At 41.6% G+C, this 15,842-nt stretch overlaps 1 protein-coding gene across 1 annotated transcript; it reads left to right on the top strand.

Annotated features, from left to right (window-relative positions):
• Window positions 1–1,175: 1,175 nt before the first annotated feature.
• On the top strand, window positions 1,176–9,759 carry golt1a (golgi transport 1A). The gene is made up of 5 exons (XM_008302845.1): window positions 1,176–1,200; window positions 8,461–8,552; window positions 8,981–9,159; window positions 9,458–9,521; window positions 9,619–9,759. Exons 1-5 carry the CDS (start codon window positions 1,176–1,178, stop codon window positions 9,646–9,648), a joined length of 390 nt encoding a protein of 129 aa, XP_008301067.1. The 3' UTR covers window positions 9,649–9,759.
• The last annotated feature ends 6,083 nt before the right edge of the window (window positions 9,760–15,842 follow it).

Raw genomic sequence — 15,842 nt, 5'->3', positions numbered from 1 at the left:
CTGCAGTTTAGGTGGGTTGAGAAGTCTGGACACAATAGAGCTGCATAAGAAATGATTCATGTTGCATGATTAAGGTGCCCTAGCAAAGACCATCTGAGCATGCTTCACCGTAGATTAAGATGAAATAGCATTTGCAAAACTTCTCCAAATACATCCTGGGGCTGAAACTAATTTGCTGTGACCTAAAAATAAAGTCAAGTCACTGATAATATAATGCATTTAAAACAAGAGCTGTTGTGACAAAGTGATCTCCAGGAAAGAAAAATGATTGGAAGTGAAAACGACCTATCAAGTGTAAGTATTGTGTTGGAGTCTCTGTTGAGCTACTGTGGTGTGAATTTCTTGTAATGAAAGTAATGGTTTAAGTCTCTTGTTGCATAAAGATGGAATACTTTTTTTGCAATTCAACGTATCAAGTAAGTCATACATGCTACATACAGATAGATAACAAACAATGTACAAAAGACCACGCAACTGATGTGCAAATCATGCTAGTTGAAGAAACAGAAATAAGGCGCCTGGTACACTGTGCTGTGTGTACGTCTCTCCACCTCAGTCTTCAGTGAGTCCAAATTCCTGCTGAGCACAGTTCTATGGCACTTATCTAGATCGTTTTCTCCTGACGACATCCTTGCTTGTGTTGTATCTGCTCTCAGATGTACGTCGCTTCGGATAAAAGCGTCTGCTAAATGAAACTGTGAATTGTAGAACTGTAGAACCGACCTTCTTCGCCTAATGTTTCTCTCAATCATGCTGCCATCCCAACAGACCACAGCATAGAACAGAACACTGGCCACCACTGTCTGGTAGAACATATGTAGCACTTCATCGAAGCATCTTAGTCTTCTGAGGAAGAACAGCCGGCTCTGCCCCTTCCGATACAGGGCGTCTGTGTCTGTGGACCAGTCCAGTCTGTTTGTTTGTCTGTATTTAATGACAGTATTGAGAAGCCTGAATGCAAGATGGGGATACATTCTTTAAGTATCCTTTAATGGCTAATGACCTTGTTCAGATAGTTGGCCCTTTACCTGGGATTGCCTACTAGTTAATGTTTACCTCACACTCTGACGACGTCAACGTGCAAAGGTCACAGTTGAAATATGGAGTTATCTCATTTGTCCTAGACAGCCACAAAGAAACAAAGCCAGCACGGAGAGAAGACAGCAGTGTTTACTATGGAGGCCATCACAGACTTTCAGAGTAAGTGTTCTCACAGATCTTCTATTGTAAAGTGTTAGGTTAAAGCTGTAGCCCTCACATGACCCATGGAGCAAAGCGCCTGCTTGCTTTTAGAGCGCAAAAACATTTTAACAGCACTTTTTAAATGTTGTATCTCTAAGTAAAGGAAGGCAGGATATGACTATCGGATTTGTGAAGTTCACCACTGAAGCTTTCAGTTTAATCAGTTCAGGTAATTTATGTTTTTATTTATTCTATATACTTTATTAATCAAGGTAAAATAATAATAAAAGAAATAAGAACCTTTTTACATATCACAGCATTTAAGGCAGCTGGGGTCAGAAAGTAGGAACCTCCAGGAGTGTCACCTATTTAGTTTGACTCATGGAATTGTAATAGTATTTACATTTAATCCAGTGGCCCATCCAGAAACTCTTCAGAGAAGCAACCAGATAGGGCCACTGAAAATCTTAGGGTGGCACACAAAAACAACAATGCTATGTCTTCACAGGATCCGTCAGTTTCATGCTTGCCATTCATTGTGTATGTGAAACGCTCCACGTTGTGTTCTAGAGCATCACGGGGAGTTTCAAAACGCGAGGTGAAGCATTGCCTGTGTGCTCTCAAATTTGGTGTGGGGAGTTCAGGTCAGAAGCCTTACGAATCTTTTGTAAAATGACTAAACTGGCCGTTGTTGAACTACACTGAACAAAAATGTAAACGCCCCATGTCAAATATAAGAGCTTTATGAACATTTGGGTTCCGCAATATATAGAGGAACTCAAAATATATTTTCAGTAATTACTGATCTTCATATCGGCATTGATAACATGGTGGTGTGGACATTTGTAGTGGATTGACAGTCCTTTGAACATGATAGGGGTCAGGTTGAGGAATTTGATTTTTCAGTATCTTGTGTGTCCGCCAGCTGCGTCTCTCAGAGCAACACATCTTCTTCGCATGGAGTTGATCAGATTGTCTATGGTGGCCTGTGGAATGTTATTCCATTCCTCCTGGAGTGCCACACGGGGCTGACCCACATTGCCTGGAATTGGAACACGGTCCTGGACACGCCTATCCAGAACATCCCAAAGATGCTCTATTGGGGACATGTCTGGCGAATATGCAGGCCAGTCCAGAACTTCAATGTCCTCTGTTTGATGGAATTCCATGCAGATGCGGTCAACATGAGGTCGGGCGTTGACATGTTGAAAGATGATGTCATGCTGGCGCACTAACAGCACAACAATTAGGGTGAGAATCTTGTCCCGATATCTTTGTGCATTAAGGTTCCCTTCAATGAAGTGCAATGGTGTTCTATGCCCGTATGTGATGCCTGACCACACCATAATGCCACCACCTCCATGGGCAACCCTGGGCATAACATTTGCATCTGCAAACCGTTCACCCACATGTCGCCAGACATGCTGTCTTCCATCTGCATGATGCAACTGGAACCTGGATTCCTCAGTGAACATCACTCTTCTCCAGCGTGCCAAGGGCCATCGGACATGTGCATTCGCCCATGCGAGTTGGTTCTTGCGCCAGACAGCAGTGAGATCCAGACCACGGTGAGGTTGCCGAGCATCCAAGTTGGCTCCTCGTAGGCGGTTACGGACAGTCTGACGTGTGATGCGTCTGTTGTGCAGACCAATAGTCTCATCAGCTGTGTGTGTCGCTGGTCTTAGCCGATCCCGCAGATGGACGAGCCGGATGTGGCGATCTTGTGCTGGAGTGGTCATATGTGGCCGACGAGGATGAGGTCGATTTGCAGTAGTGCCAGTCTGTTGGAAGCGAACTCTTAAATGGCCTATGGTCCGATAATGGACATTGAGCCGTGCAGCTACTGCTCTGGTGGACATCCCTGCATCCAACATGCCAATGGCACGCTCCCGCATAACTTGCAACATCTGAGGCATTATGACTTGTGACAAAATTTGACATTTTGGGGTGAACTTTTATTGTCCCCAGTCCAAGGATTGTCCAGCTGTTGCTCATTTTGTCTGATCACCCACTGGACATGCCCCACCCATGCACTGAGTAAAATAACAAGTCACTGAGTAATGCTCACTGACAGCAAGTTGGATTAAAAAATTATACACAAATCAAGAGAAATATTACTTTTGTACAATAAAATGTCAGCAAATGCTCATTTACAGTTGTTAACTCCACACAGCAACAATATTTGACATGGGGCGTTTATATTTTTGTTCAGTGTAAAATGAGGACAGATAACAACTACATAGCTTGTTTCTCGCCTCAAATGTTTTCAGAAATATTTTTCGCTGAAAGGTTGAAGTAGTAAAACCATAAGTTTGCGCTTGAGCCGCCATGTTGGTTCAACACCTCAAAGGTAAAGCAGCTGTCATGTGACCACCCAGTGGCCTGCTAGTGGCCTATCAAGCAGGCGATGTTCAGAAGTAGTGCATTACCACGTGCGAAAAATCACCCCTGTGAACACGTAGCTTAACCCATAACTGGACTACAGAAATTCTGTTATGCTATTGTATTAGAGTGACTACTTTGAAACACAGGTGTGAACAAATATAAACACCATGTGTGTTATGGACGTCTTGAGTTTCCAATGACCTCTAAAATGCTAAAATCTCTGTGATGAAATCATGGAAACCTGAGCCTTAGTTAAAAAAAATTACAAAAAATAATCATGCATTTTGGGTCTTTCATAAATTTACCATAGATCTTCTAGAAATAGAAAATAAACATGTGTTCTCACATTTCACACTAAAACACATTCATCTCTGGGACAAAGAACGCGTCTCCTTCCTGAGCAATATGATGGCTGAACACTTCCATGGTGTTTATACTTGCGTATAATTATTTGAAGGTAAAAGTCTGCACTTAGAGCACATCTTGATTATTTTACTTCAAATCCAATGTGGTGGTGTACAGAGCCGAAATGCTGAAAACTGTGTCAATGTCCAAATATGTATGTGCCTGACTGTACATGCTTTAAACTGATGGAAAAAAAACACTTTCTTTAAATGTTTTGAATTTTTGAGACGCATTAGTTGACCCCATATGTACACTGGTCACAGGGGAGTCTGTGCTAGAGTGGGTTGTCCACTTATCGCAAAGTTGGTTCATTCCACCGTCCCTTCACATCCTACAATTTCTACAATAATTTCTACAATTCTACAGTTTCATTTAGCAAACGCTTTTATCCAAAGCGACGTACATCTGAGAGCGGATACAACACAAGCAAGGTTCTAGTCAGGAGAAAACAATCTAGATAAGTGCCACAGAACAAGTTCAAGTGACACATTCTGTGGCCTTGTGCACTGAACCTGAAGTTGCTTCCAATAGCAGGCAGCACCTTGCATGGCAGCTCTGTTGCCATTTGGTGTATGAATGTGTGTGTATGTGGGTGAAAGATAAACACATTATAAAGTACTTTGAGTACCAGGTAGAAAGGCACATTGGCAACATGTCAACCAAAGATTATATTTCTGGTGGAAAATATAAATACTGGAGCCTTTTTCCATTTTTAAAGGGCAATAAATAAAGATTTGACCTATTTTGCAACTATTCTTGGATCGGCTGGAAACAAATTTGTCTGTGTCCTCACCAAATGTTTTAGCTGTGGGTGTTACTGAAGATTTATTTATTAACCACGGGCTAAGAGGCACAGCACGTCTCTCAGGAATAGCCTAGCACTGTCACAAAATAACTTTCAGTCTCTGCCAGACCATAGACACTGATGTTATGACCCTGGTCAAGCAACAATGATACAACCCTGGGTCATATTATTATATTTGGAGCGTTCCGACTGGCTAAGGTGGAGGTGAAGCCGGTCCCCGAAAAGCTTCTATGGTAGCCACACTGCTGCCACCAGTACATGAGAGTGCTTTTACTGCTATGAACAGGAACACCTCATCCCATCTGTCCTGCTCTGAAAAGGAAAGAGCAGTCCAAAATTGGTAAAACACCATATCCAATAGGCTTCATTCAAACTTAGTCACACACCCAGAAAAAAAATGTACATACTCACCAAATCCAAACTGCTGCAGAATTCATGCCATTTATGTCACAGGGTTCTGTTCCCCTGGTCGGTGAGGACAAAACTGTTCCCATCACTGTCCTATGGGATACTTGTGCAAAGCAGTGTCTGACCTGTGGTGATGTCCTTCAGTTACTGATCAGTCTTACTGTGGTGCAGACATTTTAATGTGAGGAGTTAAAATGAGTGTTGCCCATGCGCCCTTGCATTGTGTGCAGTTGTGTTCCAAATTTGTGTCAGGTAAAATACAGATCACTATGGGCCCTCAGTTGCTGATTCCTGCCATCGATCTTATTCTTGGAAATGATTTGGCCTGTGAAAAAGTCTTCCGTAGCCCGTAGTCATAGAAAATTATGACGTGTGTTTTTCTGATCCTGTTGCGCCGATCTCATGCCCTGTTCCCTGTGTGCTTTGTAACCCATGCTCAGGCACGCAAACTCGGAGAGTTGGTGGATCTTAGTGACTCTTTTATGAATGACTCTGATCCAACAAATCCATCTTCGGAGACTAAAGAAAGTACATCTGTCTCCATTGAACTTTGTCCTGACAATAAAAGTCTCACGTTATCTCTTGATAAAGAACAGCTGATTGAAGCTCAGAAAACTGATGTCACTTTCGCATCGTGTTGGTCTCTAGTCCAAACCTCAGCAGGTGAAAATATTGTGTCTTACCTTGTCGATGACGGTGTACTGATGCGCCACTGGTCTCCTCTGTCTGGTTCAACTCATGATTCGGTATTCCAAATTGTAGTTTCACAACCATTCCATCCTCACGTCCTTAGTTTAGCCCATGATCACACATTCTCTGGTCATTTGGGAATCACAAAAACCTATAACCGTATACTCCGATATTTCTTCTGGCCTGGACTTAAATCAGTTAAATTCTGCCGTTCGTGTCATACATGCCAAGTCTCTGGTAAACCCAATCAGGTGATATCCTGCTGCTTCATTAAGGCCAGTTCCCTTAGTTGGGGAGCCCTTAGAGCATATTGGAATTGACTGTATTGGTCCTTTGCCGAAATTCAAGTTTGGTAACCAGTACATCCACACTGTCATGTGTTCTGCCATTTGTTATCCAGAGGCAGTCCTACTGCGTATGTGAAATCCTGTGTCATCCTAGTTCTCCCATCCTAAACTGGTTTGTGGTAACTTTCTTAAATGAATGTTAAATAAACCTTTGTTGCATAATCACCACTTGTCTCTGCTTGCTTGTGTGTTCCACCTGTGTTCAGACACCCGCCTTGACAGCAGCAACACTTCTTTAAATCACATTTCTACTTTTACATACACACACATACACACGTGGACAAAATTGTCGGTACCCCTCGGTTAATGAAAGAAAAACTCACAATGGTCACAGAAATAACCTGAATCTGACAAAAGTAATAATAAATAAAAATTCTATGAAAATTAAGCAATGAAAACCAGACATTGCTTTTGAACCGTGGTTTAACAGAATTATTTTAAAAAATAAACTCATGAAACAGACCTGGACAAAAATGATGGTACACCTAGAAAAGACTGAAAATAATGTGACCACAGGGACATGTTCAATCAAGGTGTGTCCTATAATTAGCATCACAGGTGTATACAAACTTCTAATCAGTCAGTCGGCCTATTTATAGGGTTACAAATCGTCACTGTGCTGTTTGGTGACATGGTGTGTACCACACTAAACATGGACCAGAGGAAGCCAAGGAGAGAGTTGTCTCAGGAGATTAGAAAGAAGATGATAGACAAGCATGTTAAAGGTAAAGGCTCTAAGGGCATCTCCAAGCAGCTTGATGTTCCTGTGACTACAGCTGCACATATTCAGAAATGTAAGATCCATGGGACTGTAGCCAACCTCCCTGGACGTGGCCGCAGGAGGAAAATTAATGACAAATCGAAGAGACGGAAAATACGAATGGTAACAAAAGAGCCCAGAACAACCTCGAAAGACATTAAAGGTGAACTCCAAGGTCAACGTACATCAGTGTCAGATCACACCATCCGTCATTGTTTGAGCCAAAGTGGACTTCATGGGAGACGACCAAGTAGGACACCATTGTTGAAAACAAATCCTAAAAAAGCCAGACTGGAATTTGCCAAACTACATGTTGACAAGCCACAAAGCTTCTGGGAGAATGTCCTATGGACAGACGAGACAAAAGTGGAACTTTTTGGTAAGGCACATCAGCTCTATGTTCACAGATGCAAAAATGAAGCATATCAAGAAAAGAACACTGTCCCTTCTGTGAAACATGGAGGAGGCTCTGTTATGTTCTGGGGCTGCTTTGCTGCATCTGGCTCAGGGTGTCTTGAATCTGTGCAGAGTACAATGAAATCTCAGGACTATCAAGGTATTCTAGAGAGAAATGTGCTGCCCAGTGTCAGAAAGTTTGGTCTCAGTCGCAGGTCATGGGTCTTGCAACAGGATAATGACCCAAAGCACAGCTAAAAACACCCAAGAATGGCTCAGAGGAAAACGTGGCCTTCTATGAGCCCTGATCTAAATCCTATTGAACATCTGTGGAAGGAGCTGAAACATGGCGTCTGGAGAAGACACCCTTCAAACCGGAGACAACTGGAGCAGTCTGCTCATGAGGAGTGGACCACCATACCTGTTGAGAGGTGCACAAGTCTCAGTGACAGTTACAGAAATGGTTTGATTGCAGTGATTGTCTCAAAAGGTTGAGCAACAAAATATTAAGTTAAGGGTACCATCACTTTTGTCCAGGCCTGTTTTGTGAGTTTAGTTTTTAAAATAATTCTGTTAAACCACAGTTCAAAAGCAATGTCTGATTTTCATAGAATTTTTATTTATTATGACTTTTGTCAGATTCAAGTTATTTCTGTGACCATTGTGGGTTTTTCTTTCATTAACTAAGGGGTACCCACAATTTTGTCCACGTCTGTATGTGGCATCTTTTACTGGGCCATAGCTCATAGGAAGGACGGCCTCTTGGGTGGCTTACTTATGACCAAGGTTAAGAAAACGGGCCTATTGTCCCCCAGAATCTGCTCCTCAGCTTTGACATCCAATGCCAACTGTTTCAACAGCTCTGCAGTTCTCTGAATGTTGGAGACGGCTAAATGACTATGGATCCTTATGGCTATGAAATGTGATTATCTTGTCTATTAACACATCTATCCACGAATAAACTTCATGGACTGTTATTATAAGTCACTGTTACTATTGTAAGGCACATGTAGAACTTTCTGTCAAGTGACAACACTCTTGCTGTAATTTCCTTACTTCTCCTGTGTATGTTTGTCTTCCAGAGATTGCTATTGGTCTGATGGGATTTGGTTTGTTTTTCCTGCTCTTCGGTGTGCTGCTGTACTTTGACTCAGTCTTGTTGGCCATTGGGAATGTAAGTAATCTCTCTGGTCATCTAGCCAGCCTCAACATCACATCTTTCACTGGCCCTTATTAACATTCACAGAATTCACAAAAGCACAGGTTTATAAATGTTGGAAACAATTTAAAGGTCAATAAGAACTACTTCTTTAATACTTCAGGTCATTTAACGTATTGTTCATATAAAGCACTGACTAGCTCAGCTGTAACTGGTAAAGTAACTCGTAATTCCAGATGTTAAATTAATGCAGTGCAGTGAAATGTGCTTTATTTCTTTGCAGTACAGTGAAGTAAATACATTTAACGAGTAGATGTAGGTTACAGACATCAAAACTAGAGACATTCAGTGCAAAAAGTCCAACCACCCCAACCAAAGTAACCAATAAATAATACAATAACCAAAGTCTTACAATGTGTTTAACAACCTGCCATGTTCTCTAGATCATGTTCCTGGCTGGTTTTACATCCATGATCGGCTTCAGGAGAACAGCCCATTTCCTCTTTCAAAGACAGAAGTTTCGAGCTACTTTTTTCTTCCTTGGTGGCGTGTCACTGGTGCTGTGCCGTTGGCCAATCATTGGAATGCTTGTGGAGAGTTATGGCTTTGTCCTTCTTTTCAGGTAAGTGTTTCTGACACAGTAAAAAGAGCATAGTCTTTAATAACACTAATGATAATCACTTATGTTGCTAGTTTGATTGATTTAGAACCATTATCTGAATAATAAATATGTAAAATAGGCATGTTTTTGTTTGTATTACTGTACACTGTCCTTGTATTGTGGTTGTAACAGTTAATCTCAGTCATTTAAGTGTTTTTTTTCTTCTGTATTTTACATCATATCTCCTAACTTAATGAAATGAATACAGCAGTTCATAAAACTTGGAATGTGTCATTTCATGGTTTGTCTGCATCTGCAGGTCTTTCTTTCCTGCAGCCTTGGGATTTGTGCTGTCAGCTGTGAATATCCCTTTCCTCAAAGCAGTATGATACGTTTTTTTTTTTTTTTACTCAATAGATTAACACTGAATAAGCTCTACAATAAAATAAATGTGAATGAGAATGTTGCTTTTTCTGTCAGTTTGTCTCAAGCAGCACCTCCATGGTCTGAGCAGAGGAACAGTGATGGAAAGCTGAACAGACTGACGGGCAGACGGACGTGGCATCTGATGAGTAACAGTTCATTAGCGAGACTGTTGTCATTTATTTTTGACCTGTGAAAAAATGCATTTATTTTATTGTATTTAGAATCACCTGTACTATTATATACGTTTACTGTTAATGAACAAGAAGCCATAATATAAATCAAACCCTTACAAATTGGGGGACAAAACTAAACAAACAACAACAAACAAACAAAACCTGTTGTTCTGAATGTATTTTAAAGCCATTGTACCTTTTTGTTTTGTTGACTTATGCAAAAATAAATTTTCAATGTTGTTTGACATTTTCACATATTGCAGTGTGTTTCTAGAACATTTAATCCATGTGTTACAAAAAAGTACGCAGATGATTTAATGATTCAAGTAATTTATTGGCCTGCACACTTAGTTGGTACCCTTCTGTTAAGAAAGAAAAACCTGCAATGGTCACTGAAATAACTTGAAACTGAGTTGTAAGTTCTAAGTAGTAATAAGTAAAACAAATTACTGAAAATTAACTAATGAAAATCAGACATATGCTTTTGAATTGGGGCTCAACAGAATAATTTTTAAAAAACAAACAAATTAAACTGGCCTTAACAAAAATGATGGCACCCCCAGAAAAAGACGAAAAATAATTTGAACATAGAGACATGTTAAACTAAGGTGAGTCAGTCGGCCTATTTAAGGGGTGAAAAGTAGTCACTGTTCTGTTTGGTATCATGGTGTGTTCCACACTGAACATGGACCACAGAAAGCTCAGGAGAGACTCTCAGATCTCAGGAGATTAGAAAGAATGAGCATGTTAAAGGTAAAGACCATGAGACCATCTCCAAGCAGTTGCACATATTATTCTGAAGTTTCAGGTCAACGGGAGATGAGACAAAACTAGAGCTTTTTGGCAAGTCACACCTGGGTCCTGTACAACGAAGCGAGGTCAACATACCCAGGATGTGTTTCAGAGATCCGGCTTGACTAACCCTAACAACCGCACTCAGGCTACTGGGTCACACAACAGTGGTTATCAACTCAGTAAGTCAACCCAGGTTTGTCTGATTAGAGTATGAGCGCGAGCACAAAAAAAGGGTGGCGTTATCGGCATCTGACCAATCGCGACTATGGACAAGTCTGGCTGCAGAGCGACTCACTTTACCGCCGAGGAGCAGAATATAATCTTTACTAAATATGAAGACTATAAAAACATCATTGGAGCAAAAAGCAGTGACCAAAGCCAGGAAGGAATGCTGGCAGGAAACTGCTGACTGTGTGAATGCATTAGTTCATTAGTTTATAATAAAATATGATCACTGATCCATCATGAAGGCACGTATCAGACAATAAGCTCATCTGAGGATTCCTTTTAATTAATTTGTTGCCTAATGTATATACTTGTGGCATATCTGACATTCTTTTTGCTTTCAGCAGTGACCCTGGTGGTGTAAAAAGGATGTGGAAACAAATTAAGACCTACAAATAAAAACTTTAATGCTAAAATCAGTTTACTGTTGTGGGTTGATACTGGTATGGAGAAAAAAAATAAAAGAGCTTTGACATTGCCTGTAGCCAACAGGAAAAAATATATATATGAAGGAAGACACAAGCTCATAAAGACACTTGTAAGGGTGCACTAAGGGGTTTTGCTGGTCCCGAAAAACCCCTTAGCGCACCCTTACAAGTGATCCCTCACAATTCACACACAGTCTTCTATGAATGGTGTTGCCATTTTGTTAAGAACTGCTTCGTTTTCTACACCTTTTGAAGTTTTACCGAAGAGAACTGATTTTCAGGGGGCGGTGTTTTTATACCCAGTGATCTCAGTCTCACACATGGTGATGTACCCCGGTAAGAAGTGAACCATCGTCGTCGAACTGAAAACCCAGTATTTAACCTTAAGTTACCTTGCTCACCCCAAATCCTGCATCCAGTTTTGTAGTTTGTCAATCTCTCGTCTACTCAATTAGTAGTTCTAGTATTGGATCGTGACACCGTTGCAGAAGCACCCATATTCTACTACGTTCACGTTTACAAAAACAGATGTTGCTGCAAGAGTTTCTGTCACTACAGATTAGTGTACTTTAAATTACACCATCATCTTATGTTACCTAACCCAATATCACCTAAAAGCCCCCTTTCTTCATTTACTGTTTATTCACGACAGAGGAAGACGGTCACACAAGGTTAGAAACGTATCCTTTATTGAACACTTAGTCGAAGATGAGACACTCTGAAACAGAAAGACGTGAAGGGAGGACGTGCTGTCAACGCTTCCCTTCTAATGTGTCACACACCCACAACCAGCAGATGGCGCTCTCTGATTGTGTCAAATGTTTCGACGTAATGGAAGGCAGCTGTGTCAAATTGACTCGATGTTTCATGAGGCCTCGTTTTCGCCATCCCTATTGTGCCTCCTACATCAAACAACAATACATTATAGCTCAAATCAAATGTACGGTCAATGCATCAATGTCCTGGGATTCTTTGAAGAATGCTCGACTGTCAACAAACAATGAAAGGCCATAAATGTTGAAAAGGAACATTCTAATATTTGTGACACATACTGGCTTTTCTAAATAAAACATACTTATATACATTATACTTTGTGTATTTATAATGTCTGCCACCACATGGTAATGTCAAACATTCTGAGTGTTTGGAGGAAGAGTATCCCTGAGTATCCGTCAGCTGTCAGTATTTGGGGAAACGAATCACTGATGGGCTGCGGGACCGACAAATCAGGTCCAGAACTTTGGCCCTGCGCTTCCAGCTGCTATGTTCACCATTGCATGATGGATGCAACCAAGTGTATAATTTGGAGAGGGAATGATTTGAAAATGGACATGAAATAACCGACAGATCCACTGACAGGGTTCATAAAAGGGAGACCTAAGGAATAGTATTGTCATATATTGTTTCATCATTATCATATTACAATACTGTCTTTAATATCAACGTCAAAATAGTACAGAAGAACTGTATAATTACAGTTATATATATTGTATCTATACCAGAACAATAACAATTGTTATGTTTCTGTACATATCACTCTGTGTACATACCACTCTGTTATTTGTATGGAGAGAAGTCATGTGCAGGTTCATTATACACTGAATAATGAAAACAAAATGGATTCTGAATAATGTTCTTCTACTACTACTATTACTACTATTAGTGATATTAATAATAAAATTATTGCATCATACGTTGTGGAGATATGTGTTGTGAGGTGCATGGGCTCTGTCTTTGTTATCAAGTTTAAACTAAGATGAATACATTACTATTAGACTAGATATTACATTACTATTATCTTTATTATCATTGTACACATCCATCCATCCATTTTCTATACACCGCTTCATCCTCACGAGGGTCATGGGGGGCTGGAGTCTATCCCAGCTGACTCAGGGTGAAAGCAATGGGACACCCTGGACAGGTCACCAGTCTATCACAGGGCCACACTTAGAGACAGACAACCAAGCACACTCACATTCACACCTACGGACAATTTAGAATCACCAATTAACCTCAACATGTTTTTGGACTGTGTGGGAGGAAGCCGGAAAACCCGGAGAGAACCCACGCTGCACGGGGAGAACATGCAAACTCCACACAGAATGATTCCGGTGCCTCCACCGGGATGTGAACCGGCAACCTTCTTGCTTCTGCGAGGCAGCAGTGCTACCGACTGCGCCACCTTGCAGCCATTGTACACATGATACCACAACATTTGAGAGTTTCCTTTAAGATGTGCTACATTAAAAACAAACAATCACAAAACATGGGAAGATACTCTCATACATTAAAATCATGTAAGAAATGTGTTGCACTGTCATGCCCTCCATCTCTGCTGAGCTGGCAGTTTCCCCTCCTGTTTTTCCTCCCCTAATCAGTGGTGTGAGTTTGGTGTGCATCTGGCTGTGCTTGTGCTTCACTCTAGGTCAGTGGTCCCCAACCACTGGGCCGTGGAGCGAAACTGGGCCGTGGGTCATTTGGTACCGGGCTGCACAGAAAGAAAAAAAGTTTTATTGTTTTATTTCTATTTCCAGCGTGGTGTAAAGGGTGTTTTTTCTTTAGAAAAATGATTAGCTCATCCTCCCATCACTTCCGTTTGCGCTTGTTTCCCGCACTTGACTGTCAGTTTTCATGCCCGGCCGTTAAACAAAGCCGTCAGTCTAATCGATGTATAAAAAAACAAACGTCTCTGGAGAGCTTCTTTGGAAAGTGGGAAAGACTCGATGCTGAGACAGAAGAAAGAGTAAACTCATATTTAGCAGGTAATTTATTCGTTTGTGAAACCTTTTATTAGAAAAAAACTGTCTGTTGTTATGTGTGCAATGACCGGTCCGTAGGAAATGTTCTTGTGTAAAACCTGTCCATAGTGCAAAAAAGGTTGGGGACCGCTGCTCTAGCTAATCAGCTGATGGTGGACACCTGCAGCAGGGAGTGGGTCACCTACTCATCGTTCATCTCCTGCCTTAAAAAAAGGGCTCAGATCTACATCCAACTCTGTGCCAAAAAACACATCACAGGCCATAAGGGAACTATTGCTGCACTTGGAGGAGGACAAACTGATTCTCAGCTTTCACCCATGGACACACGAATTGCCAGCATCATCGGCGACACAGCGCTATCTGGGGTCTTCGGCGATACAGACCCAGTCCCAACAGAACCAGTGGGACCATCCACCCTCGTAACTGTAGGTAGAAGAACCCAACTGAGCTGTGGTGTTTGCAAACCTTTTATTTTGAGGTGTAAGAATTTAATGACAGTGAACCTTGTGAAAATTACAATATATGTGACAATGTGAAAATGTGTTTCTTAAACAGGAGACGGGAGAGACGCTGGTGGAGCTGGAAGAACCGGGACCAGCCAAACCCTCCTTAGTGCGTCATGGTGGGTCAAAAGTACTAACAGAGGCAGTGCTGCAGGACCAACAAGCAACAACCAAAGGCACACTGAGCTACAGGACCAGCTGACAGCAATCTCAAATACATTGATCCAAATCAACGAATCACTGAAACAGATTGCTGCGTGTGCAACTCAAATCAATAAACTTTGAAATGTTAACTGACTTTTTTTTTTTTTTTTTTCCTTCCCCCGTTTGCAAAACACTAATTAGATTGTGTCACTTTTCAAAGCTCTGCTAATGATCAGACTTACCTAAAATCTCTGTATAATTCTCTCTCGTATTTGAATGGCAGCTGCATTCGGCGATGGTACAGGCTCTGCGTCGGGCACGGGGTCATCTGGTCTGGGGGGTTCCTTCAGAGGGACACCTTGTCTGATGGCCAAGTTGTGTAGCACACAGTAAACCATGATGATGTGGCACACTTTTTCAGGCCAATACTGCAGTGTCCCACCCATGCTGGACAGGCAAAGCCATCAACCTTTTAACAAGCCTATTGCATGCTCAATCATAGCTCTGGAGTCCTGTTCCTGCCGGGTCCTTGGGTTGACTAAGGGGGTCATTAGCCACGGCTTCAGTGGATAACCGTGATCAGCTACAGATGAGAAGTTTTAATAACTATGTTAGGTCCAGCAAAAAACATTTCCACACTTTGTCACACTCACCAATAAGCCAACCCTCTTCAAGGGCTCCCACTTGGAGATCCACAGAGCTGTTCTGCACAATGAATGAGCCATGTGTTCCTCCAGGCCACCGGGCAACCAAACCAGTCTCACAGCAATTCATGAAATAGTCACGAAACTTAATCTATGGTTTCGTGTCCTTGAACACGATTTGCTGACTTTTTCGTGTTCCCCAGCACGAAATTCAAACCAATACATTTCAATTGGAATGTTCTTTGGTGTCTGGGACATGTTTGTTGCCTATCAGACACCACATATACTGTGATGTTGTTGCCGTTCTTTTTTTCAGACAGTCAGCATTAACCAGATTTCCTGTTATGGCCCGTCCAGCTGCACCAGCACCTGTTGTGACACTCTTAATGCTGTCTATTTGTAGTGTCGCTAACCAACGTGGTGCCCATGGGCACCAGGTCGCCCACAAGGACCACATGAGTCGCCCGCCGGCCTGTTTTAAAAATAGCCCCAGTCATCAATGAGCTCTGTCTTAATTTTTTTTTTTTGGTGTTACTATTCTTTTTGAATCACACTTACATTGATGTATATTGGGGCATTACTGTAGCAAAACTATTTGTCCATG

Source organism: Stegastes partitus, unplaced genomic scaffold, assembly GCF_000690725.1.
Source record: "Stegastes partitus isolate 25-593 unplaced genomic scaffold, Stegastes_partitus-1.0.2 Scaffold1895, whole genome shotgun sequence".
In the NCBI taxonomy this organism is placed as follows: domain Eukaryota; kingdom Metazoa; phylum Chordata; class Actinopteri; family Pomacentridae; genus Stegastes; species Stegastes partitus.
The sequence above is the reverse complement of the archived record's forward strand: the minus strand, read 5'-3'. Positions and strand labels throughout refer to the sequence as shown.